Raw genomic sequence first — 10,321 nt, forward strand, 5'->3', positions numbered from 1 at the left:
GTGTGTGTGTGTGTGTCTGTGTGTGTGTCTGTGTGTGTGTGTGTCTGTGTGTGTGTGTGTGTGTGTGTGTCTGTGTGTGTGTGTGTGTGTGTGTGTGTGTGTGTCTCTGTGTGTGTGTGTGTGTCTCTGTGTGTGTCTCTGTGTGTGTGCGTGTGTCTGTGTGTGTGTCTGTGTGTGTGTGTGTGTCTCTGTGTGTGTCTCTGTGTGTGTGCGTGTGTCTGTGTGTGTGTGTGTCTGTGTGTGTGTGTGTGTGTGTGTGTGTGTGTGTCTGTGTGTGTCTGTGTGTGTCTGTGTGTGTATCAGGCTCCTGACTGCAGCGTGGTGGGCGGGGGGGAGAAGATTCTTCTCTTCAGACACCAGCCGGACTCGGAGCAGCTGCTGCAGCGTCTGACCAATCAGGACGAGCTGCAGGCCGGCGACCTGGTGGAGGTCGTCATCGCAGGTCAGAGGTCACCGGGGGGGGGGAGGTGGGGTGGGGGGGTGGACTCATAAATAACTATATCACTGCCTCATATCTGCTGATATTTGTCAGTCTTCACATTCAGATCTACTGTACCTGTTGTGTTTCTGTGATCTGACCTAGGCTCCGCCTCCGTGACGGAGATGAGGCTCCGCCCCCACTCCCTGGTGGTGCAGTCCTACCGGAGCCCCACCTTCTGTCACCACTGTGGCGAGATGCTGTGGGGCCTGGTGCGTCAGGGCCTGCGATGTGACGGTAAAGCTCCTCCCCCTCCCCCCCCATGTTCACTTCCTGTCCCAGGGTTTCACCAGTAGCTCCTCCCCCTCTCCTCAGGCTGTGGGCTGGACTTCCACAAGCGCTGCGCCTTCCTGTTGCCTAGCAACTGCAGCCGGGCCCGACGCCAGGTCAGCACCAGCCTGTCCCTGTTCCCCCCCCGACGGCCCCGGGGCCACTCCCTCTCCCACCAGGCGGGGGGGGGCAGCCTGGAGGAGATCAGCACCACCCGGCCCTCGTCCAGACCCCCGTCCTGGGCCGAGCCCCCCGTGTGGCTGGGGGTGGGCGGGGGGGTGGGCGGGGGGGTGCAGGTGCCTCACACCTTCCACATCCACAGCTTCACCAAACCCACCGTGTGCCGGGTCTGCATGAGGCTGCTGAGGGGGCTGTTCAGGCAGGGGCTGCAGTGCTCGGGTGAGGAACTACACCACCAGAGATACACCACCCACCATGACAACACCACCAGAGATACACCACCACCATAACAACACTATCACCATGACAACACTATCACCATGACAACACCATCACCAGAGAAACATTATCACCATGAGACAAACACCATCACCATGACAACACCACCACGAGACAAACACCACCACCATGAGACAAACACCACCACCATGACAACACCACCACCATGAGACAAACACCACCACCATGACAACACCATCACCATGAGACAAACACCACCACCATGACAACACCATCACCATGAGACAAACACCATCACCATGACAACACCACCACCATGAGACAAACACCACCACCATGATAACACCATCACCATGACAACACCACCACCACCATGAGACAAACACCATCACCATGACAACACCACCACCATGAGACAAACACCACCACCATGAGACAAACACCACCACCATGACACCACCACCACCATGAGACAAACACCATCACCATGACAACACCACCACCACGAGACAAACACCACCACCATGACAACACCACCACCATGAGACAAACACCACCACCATGACAACACCACCACCACGAGACAAACACCACCACCATGAGACAAACACCACCACCATGACAACACCATCACCATGACAACACCACCACCATGAGACAAACACCACCACCATGACAACACCATCACCATGACAACACCACCACCATGACAACACCATCACCACGAGACAAACACCACCACCATGACAACACCATCACCATGAGACAAACACCACCACCATGACAACACCACCACAATGAGACAAACACCATCACCATGACAACACCACCACCATGAGACAAACACCATCACCATGACAACACCACCACCATGAGACAAACACCACCACCATGACAACACCATCACCATGACAACACCACCACCACCATGAGACAAACACCATCACCATGACAACACCACCACCATGAGACAAACACCACCACCATGAGACAAACACCACCACCATGACAACACCATCACCATGACAACACCACCACCACCATGAGACAAACACCATCACCATGACAACACCACCACCATGAGACAAACACCACCACCATGAGACAAACACCACCACCATGACAACACCACCACGAGACAAACACCACCACCATGACAACACCACCACCATGAGACAAACACCACCACCATGACAACACCACCACCACGAGACAAACACCACCACCATGAGACAAACACCACCACCATGACAACACCATGACAACACCACCACCATGAGACAAACACCACCACCATGACAACACCATCACCATGACAACACCATCACCATGACAACACAATCACCATGACAACACCACCACCACCATGAGACAAACACCATCACCATGACAACACCACCACCATGACAACACCATCACCATGAGACAAACAACACCACCACCAGAGAAACCCCATCACCATGACAACACCACCACCATGACAACACCCTCACCATGACATCCCCATGACAACACCCTCACCATGACATCACCATGACAACACCATCACCATGACAACACCACCACCATGAGACAAACACCACCAGGCTCCTTTAAGAAACTCCACCTGAACCCCCCCCCCCTTCTCTCAGACTGCAGGTTCAACTGCCACCGGCGCTGTGAGCCTCAGGTCCCGAGGGCGTGTCCTGGCGAGAAGAGCCACGCCCACGGTGAAGGTGAGGAGGGCGGAGCTTCTCTCAGTCAGCGTTACAACTCAACTAACATTAACGCCACTAACACAATCTGCAGATGATGATGAGTCACAGGCCTCGTCATGTGATGTCTTCTTTCCCAGAATCCTCAGCAGCTGGTCACAGCGGTCCACCAGACCCAGAGGACGATGAGGTCATCAGCACGCCACTCGTCTCTGATGACGACATGTCCTCCGACGGCGACTCCCCCGCCGACACCAAGGAGGCGGAGCAAGGGCGAGAACCAATGAGGTCAGAGCAGTGCTACTTTATTCTGATGATGTCATCACTTCTGAAAGGTGACACTGGTGATGATGTCGTGTTTGATCTGATTGGCCACGCCCCCTGGAGGCTCTGACTCACTTCCTGTCTCCATCAGCCCGTGCTTCAGCAGCAACATCCCTCTGATGCGTCTGGTGCAGTCGCTGCATCACAGGAAGAGGAGGGGCGGGGGGGGGGTGCTGAGGGAGGGCTGGCTGCTGCACCACACCAGCACCGACGCCATGGTGAGAAACAGCTTTTATTTTGAAATATTATAATAAAGATTATTTAACTAAGAATCTCTTTAGGTAACGTCAAATCATGTTTCTTCTTCTCAGAGGAAACGCCATTACTGGATCCTGGACAGGAAGTGCATCACGCTGTACCCGAGTGAGAGCAGCACCAAGTACTACAAAGTAAGAGCTCGTCCTCAGAGACACAAAGTAAGAGACGTCCTCACAGAGACACAAAGTAAGAGCTCGTCCTCACAGAGACACAAAGTAAGAGCTCGTCCTCACAGAGACACAAAGTAAGAGACGTCCTCACAGAGACACAAAGTAAGAGCTTGTCCTCACAGAGACACAAAGTAAGAGCTCGTCCTCAGAGACACAAAGTAAGAGACGTCCTCACAGAGACACAAAGTAAGAGCTCGTCCTCACAGAGACACAAAGTAAGAGCTCGTCCTCACAGAGACACAAAGTAAGAGCTCGTCCTCACAGAGAGACACAAAGTAAGAGCTCGTCCTCACAGAGACACAAAGTAAGAGACGTCCTCACAGAGACACAAAGTAAGAGCTTGTCCTCACAGAGACACAAAGTAAGAGCTCGTCCTCAGAGACACAAAGTAAGAGCTCGTCCTCACAGAGACACAAAGTAAGAGACGTCCTCACAGAGACACAAAGTAAGAGCTTGTCCTCACAGAGACACAAAGTAAGAGCTCGTCCTCACAGAGACACAAAGTAAGAGACGTCCTCACAGAGACACAAAGTAAGAGCTTGTCCTCACAGAGACACAAAGTAAGAGCTCGTCCTCACAGAGACACAAAGTAAGAGCTCGTCCTCACAGAGACACAAAGTAAGAGCTCGTCCTCACAGAGACACAAAGTAAGAGACGTCCTCACAGAGAGACACAAAGTAAGAGACGTCCTCACAGAGACACAAAGTAGGAGCTCGTCCTCACAGAGACACAAAGTAAGAGCTCGTCCTCACAGAGACACAAAGTAAGAGACGTCCTCACAGAGACACAAAGTAAGAGCTCGTCCTCACAGAGACACAAAGTAAGAGACGTCCTCACAGAGACACAAAGTAAGAGCTCGTCCTCACAGAGACACAAAGTAAGAGCTCGTCCTCACAGAGACACAAAGTAAGAGCTCGTCCCCAGAGACACAAAGTAAGAGCTCGTCCTCACAGAGACACAAAGTAAGAGACGTCCTCACAGAGACACAAAGTAAGAGCTCGTCCTCACAGAGACACAAAGTAAGAACTCGTCCTCACAGAGACACAAAGTAAGAGCTCGTCCTCACAGAGACACAAAGTAAGAGCTCGTCCTTACAGAGACACAAAGTAAGAGCTCGTCCTCACAGAGACACAAAGTAAGAGCTCGTCCTCACAGAGACACAAAGTAAGAGCTCGTCCTCAGAGACACAAAGTAAGAGCTCGTCCTCACAGAGACACAAAGTAAGAGACGTCCTCACAGGAAGACGTCTCACTGAATCTCACATAAAACACCAGAAGAGTTTCTTTAAATTCATATTTTCATGACTAATGTGTGGAGACTGAAACTGCACAAGTGGGCGGAGCCAAATGACTGGAGGGCGGTGATCTCATCATGATAAACTATGGCCCCGCCTCCTCTTCCTCCTGCAGGAGATCCCTCTGTGTGAGGTGCTGCAGGTCCGAGGCTCCGCCCAGCTTGCCACGCCTCTGGCCCCAGGAGACCACGCCCACTCCTTCGAGGTGGTGACGGCCTTGCTGGTGTACTGCGTGGTGGCCGGGGAGGAGGGGCCTGCGTGGGAGGACGCCATCCACCAGGGCCTGATGCCCGTGGAGAGCAGAGGAGGAGGAGGGGGGGGCGGCAGCGAGGAGGAGGAGGAGGAGCATGGTGAGATCAGCTGTAAACAGGAATTTGAAATGTTTAGGAATATTAAAAATGTTCTAAGAGTTTATTTTCATAAGTCCTGATCATGTTCCTTCTCTGTGATTCTGTTTCCAGATCAACACGTCGCGGTGAGAATCAGTTTCCTGTTGTTCCCTAAGGTCGTGACCTCCTGACCTCAGGTTTCCTCACAGCCTCTGTTCTCGTGTGTTTCAGGACGTCAGCTCCGTGTACCAGATCTTCACCGATGAGGTTCTGGGCTCGGGTCAGTTCGGAGTCGTGTACCGAGGTGAGAAGGTTTCACCACGAGGTTCAACAAGGACCACGACAGGGAGGAGCCGAGAATCACAAGAGTGACCTCTGATTGGTCCAGGACGTGTTCCAGATCTTCAGATCTCCTCCTCTACACCGACCCAAAGAATCTTTAATTATATAATTTAATGACTAAATGTTCCCGTTAATTTATACTAACTTCTTTCTAGTGAACTCTCCTGGAAAAATAAACGTGACGAAAATAACGTGGAACGTAGATAGATAGATAGATAGATAGATAGATAGATAGATAGATAGATAGATAGATAGATAGATAGATAGATAGATAGATAGATAGATAGATAGATAGATAGATAGATGGATGGATGGATGGATGGATGGATGGATGGATGGATGGATGGATGGATGGATGGATGGATGGATGGATGGATGGATGGATGGATGGATGGATGGATGGATAGATAGATAGATATATAGATGGATGGATGGATAGATAGATAGATAGATAGATAGATAGATAGATAGATAGATAGATAGATAGATAGATAGATAGATAGATAGATAGATAGATAGATAGATAGATAGATAGATAGATGGATTACTTTATTCACCCCCGAAGGGAAATTAAGTCGTCATAGCAGCCGGTATATTTGAATACAATAAAATACAATAGAATAAAATAAAAAATATTGAGGTAGAAAGAATAAAAACAGAAGCACAAGATAAATAGGTAGATAAGGTGCAGTGGCAAGATGATGGTAATAGTACTGATGATATGATGGTAATGTTATTGTTAGACAGTATATAAAAAAAGTACAGTATATAATATAACATAATATATATTTATATATGATAGTAATTATACCAATATAATAGCAGTATATAGTAATAATGGCAGCAACAGTATATATAATAATAATAGTAATAATATAATAATAATAATTATAACATCTACACATGTATAAATATGTGTATATAGACTTATATATACAAAGAATATACAGAGTATGATATAATATGATATGATATATAGTAGAGGTATAAATATAAGTATTTGACTATACAATAGATAATATAATATACTATGAGTGTAAGAATATGTAGAAAGAGTGTGCAAAAGACAATATTATTGTATAAAATGATATATAATATCAATATGGTTTATATTAACTCATATCACATATGATATGAAGTAAGTGTACATGGAGCGGAGTGTTGTACAGGGTAACTACAGAATATAGAAGTAATCTCCAGTAAGTGAAAGAAGAGGTCTCTCTCTCTCTCTCTCTCTCTCTCTCTCTCTCTCTCTCTCTCTCTCTCTCTCTCTCTCTCTCTCTCTCGCTCTGCAGGAACTCACAGGAAGTCCGGGCGACCAGTCGCCATCAAGGTCATCGACAAGACGCGTTTTCCCACCAAACAAGAGACGCAGCTGAGGAACGAAGTTTCCATCCTTCAGGTCCGGACACGCCCTCTCTTTGTGTGTCTGCTTCTTACTGAACATGAGTAAGACGTGTTTGTGTGTTTGTGTTTCACCAGAACCTGTCGCACAACGGCGTGGTTGTGTTGGAGCGGATGTTCGAGACCGTCCAGTACGTCTTCGTGGTCATGGAGAAGCTCCACGGAGACATGCTGGAGATGATCCTGTCCAATGAGAAGGGACGACTCCCTGAACGCAACACGCGCTTCCTGGTGGTGCAGGTGAGTTCAGGAGGCGTGTCTCCTCTCCTGCTCGTGGGAAGGAACCAGAAGAACGTGTTCATCTCTTCTCAGAGGGAGATGTTTCCTCCACATGTCCTCAGATCCTCATAGATCTGGATGAGACGTGTGGAGGAAGCTGTTCATTCAGAGAGTTTGAATCTAACGAGTACAGTGTGTTGGTGGATCTGCTCCTCCTGCTTCCTGAGTAGGGTTGCAAAATTCCGGGAATATTCAAAGTTGGAAACTTTCCATGGGAATTAACGGGAATATACGGGAATTAACGGGAATTAACGGGAATTAACGGGAATAAACGGGAATAAACAGGAATTAACGGGAATTAAAGGGAATAAACTGGAAATGTTGTGGGTAATTTATACTAACTGTATTTACCTTGTCATATACAGACATAAATATAAACATTTTGTTGTGTCATAGGCTGATTTGAGCCCTGAGGAAACTTTGGGCACTTGACTATATGCTTCTGCATCGTTGTGTCATTCTTAACATAGGTCTTTGCACAGTATTTGCAAATGTACACAGCCTTTCCTTCTACATTGGATGGGGTGAAATGTCTCCACACATGAGAGAGTGCACGTGGCATTGTTCTGTAGAATAAGATGAGAAAAAAGTTTGTAAAAAAACACTAATGCAATGCCAGAGATATAAATAGTTAGCCAAACAATTGGAATCGTCTGTAAACATATTTTACAATTGATGGATAAATGAATGGAAATAGTCTAGATGAACAGATGAACAATCCTCAATCAGCATGCTAATATATTTTCCCAGTAATATCATGGAAACTTACCTGACTAGTCCTTCACTCTACAGCAGGCCTCAATAGCCCTGCTGTAGAGTGAAGCATGCTGGGAGTTATCTGTGCATGTGATGGAAGAATGACCAGTGGAGGGTTGGAACTCAACGTTCCATACATCTTTAAAATAGAGTTTTGAATCATGTTTTTATTGCTCAGCGTCTAATTTGCGTAGTTTTGTTTTTTTTTCAAAATTCCCAAAATTCCCGAGCTTAACTTCCCATGGAAAGTTTCCGGAAAGTTTCCTGAAATTTACCGGAAACTTTCCGCCCCTTTGCAACCCTATTCCTGAGTGAATGAGTGTTCCTCCGGCAGATCCTTGAGGCCCTGCGTTACCTGCACCTCAAACACATCGCCCACTGTGACCTGAAGCCGGAGAACGTGCTGCTGGCGTCGGCCGAGCCCCTCCCCCAGGTGTGACTCATCACCACTCACTCCTCACAGCAGCTACACACATGTGTGTGTGTCTCTTCTGAATCCACTGTGGGTCTGCAGGTGAAGCTGTGCGACTTCGGCTACGCACGCCTCATCAGCGAGAAGTCCTTCCGCCGCACGGTGGTGGGCACGCCGGCCTACCTGGCGCCCGAGGTCATCAGCAGCAGCGGCTACAACCGCTCGCTGGACATGTGGTCGGTGGGCGTGGTCATGTACGTGAGCCTGAGCGGGACGTTCCCCTTCAACGAGGACGAGGACATCAAGCAGCAGATCACCAACGCCAGCTTCATGTATCCACGGCAACCGTGGGCCTCCGTCTCACTGGAGGGTAACGACCTTATGACTGTGGTGCATTCAAGGACAATCTGACATATGAAATATAAATAATACATGGTTCATGTTTGATGTCTTCTGATAATTAGAGCTGCTGGATGTCCTTGAATGCATCATGAAAACCTGTTGATCTCTAACAGCACATTTCCACCAGGTGTCTCCACTGAGCAGCTGAATGAATCTCTCTCTCTCTCTGTCTGTCTCTCCCTCTGTCTCCGTTCCTCTCTCTCTCTCTGTCCCTCTCTCTGTCTCCGTTCCTCTCTCTCTCTCTCTCTGTCCCTCTCTCTGTCTCCCTTTCTCTCTCTCTCTGTCTGTCCCTCTCTCTGTCTCTCTCTCTGTCTGTCTCTCTCTCTCTCCCTCTCTCTCTCTCTGTCTCTCCCTCTCTCTATCTCCCTCTCTCCCTCTCTCTCCCTCCCTCCCTCTCTCTGTCCCTCTCTCTCTTCTCTCTCCCTCTCTCTGTCTCTCTCTCTCTCTGTCTCTCTCCCTCTCTCTCTCGTCTCCCTCTCTCTCTCTCTCTCTCTCTCCCTCCCTCTCTCTCTCTCTCTCTCTCCCTCCCTCTCTCTCTCTCCCCCTCTCTCTCTCTCCCTGTCTCTCTCTCTCTGTCTCTGTCTGTCTCTCTCTCCCTCTCCCTCTCTCTCTCTCTCTCTCTCTCTCTCTCTCCAGCTGTGAGTCTGATCAACAACCTGCTGCGGGTGTCTCTCAGACAGAGGTTCAGTGTGGGACGAGCTCTGGCACACCCCTGGCTGCAGGTCACTCCCCTTAAATCATTACTCATTATTCAATATATTGTTATTCTATATTTATACTGTGAGATAAGCTCCTCCTCCTCCTCCTCTCTCTCCTGCAGGACTTCCAGCTGTGGTGCGACCTGCGGGCGTTCGAGCAGAGGCTGGGCTGCAGGTACCTGACCCACCGGGGGGACGAGGAGCGCTGGATCCGCTCGGCCCGGGAGAGAGGCCTGGACTTCCCCCCCCACCTCCTCTGGGAGCCGGACGACGACCCTGACATGTGAGGTCAGGGGTCAAGGTCAGACATTCAGTCTTCAGATCCTGATTCGTTAGTCAGCAGTGAACCACATGACCTCTGACCTTTGTTTTACTGTGCTCGAAACACGTGTAACTGTTGGTGAGCAGCAGCGCCCCCTGCTGTGAAGAATCTGCAGTTCACAAGAATCAATAGAAACGAATCACACTTAAGTTTTAATAGAAATAACGACACAAGAAACTAGTGTTTAATAATAAGTTTAATTCCAAGTGGTGGTGTGTGAGTGGCACGGTGGTAAAGTGGGTTGAACACGAGTCGAGGATGAAGGACGGAGACGAAAGAGGAGAACTCGCACTGATGTAAACATGGCCGACCTGTCATCAAACCCACGAGCCCCCCCGCTGCTTTCCCTTCGCCCTGCCGTCCGTCCCCCTGCTCCACGCCCCCTCTCTAAGCCCCTCCCCCTCCGGAGAGGCGTGGGACGTCTCTCACTTTTCTCTTCTTTACCCACAGTGCTTTGCTTCGAGTTGCT

General features: G+C 49.2%; 2 protein-coding genes across 2 annotated transcripts in view; one reads left to right on the top strand and one right to left on the bottom strand.

Annotated features, from left to right (window-relative positions):
• Positions 1 to 588: 588 nt before the first annotated feature.
• Positions 589 to 9,817, top strand: prkd4 (protein kinase D4). Its single transcript, XM_061095939.1, has 14 exons — positions 589 to 715; positions 794 to 1,147; positions 2,800 to 2,883; positions 3,003 to 3,150; positions 3,278 to 3,404; positions 3,498 to 3,575; positions 5,024 to 5,252; positions 5,440 to 5,541; positions 6,875 to 6,981; positions 7,062 to 7,223; positions 8,353 to 8,451; positions 8,533 to 8,800; positions 9,469 to 9,554; positions 9,653 to 9,817. The coding sequence occupies exons 1-14, from the start codon at positions 604 to 606 to the stop codon at positions 9,815 to 9,817; spliced, it is 2,121 nt and encodes a 706-aa protein (XP_060951922.1). The 5' UTR covers positions 589 to 603.
• A 49-nt stretch (positions 9,818 to 9,866) lies between these two features.
• The window catches only part of actn3b (actinin alpha 3b), a 21,758-nt gene continuing 21,303 nt past the window's right edge, over positions 9,867 to 10,321 (bottom strand). Inside the window, exon 22 of the mRNA XM_061066570.1 lies at positions 9,867 to 9,961. Within this exon, the coding sequence (XP_060922553.1) occupies positions 9,867 to 9,961 (95 nt within the window). The remainder of the gene's footprint in view (positions 9,962 to 10,321) is intronic.

Source organism: Limanda limanda, chromosome 22 (genome assembly GCF_963576545.1).
Source record: "Limanda limanda chromosome 22, fLimLim1.1, whole genome shotgun sequence".
Classification (NCBI taxonomy): domain Eukaryota; kingdom Metazoa; phylum Chordata; class Actinopteri; order Pleuronectiformes; family Pleuronectidae; genus Limanda; species Limanda limanda.

Coding starts and splice junctions, on each gene's coding strand:
- prkd4 (XM_061095939.1), top strand. CDS start 604: ATGAGGCTCCGCCCCCACTCCCTGGTGGTGCAGTCCTACCGGAGCCCC. Junction 1,148..2,799: donor GCAGGGGCTGCAGTGCTCGG/GTGAGGAACTAC, acceptor CCCTTCTCTCAG/ACTGCAGGTTCAACTGCCAC. Junction 6,982..7,061: donor ACGAAGTTTCCATCCTTCAG/GTCCGGACACGC, acceptor GTGTTTCACCAG/AACCTGTCGCACAACGGCGT.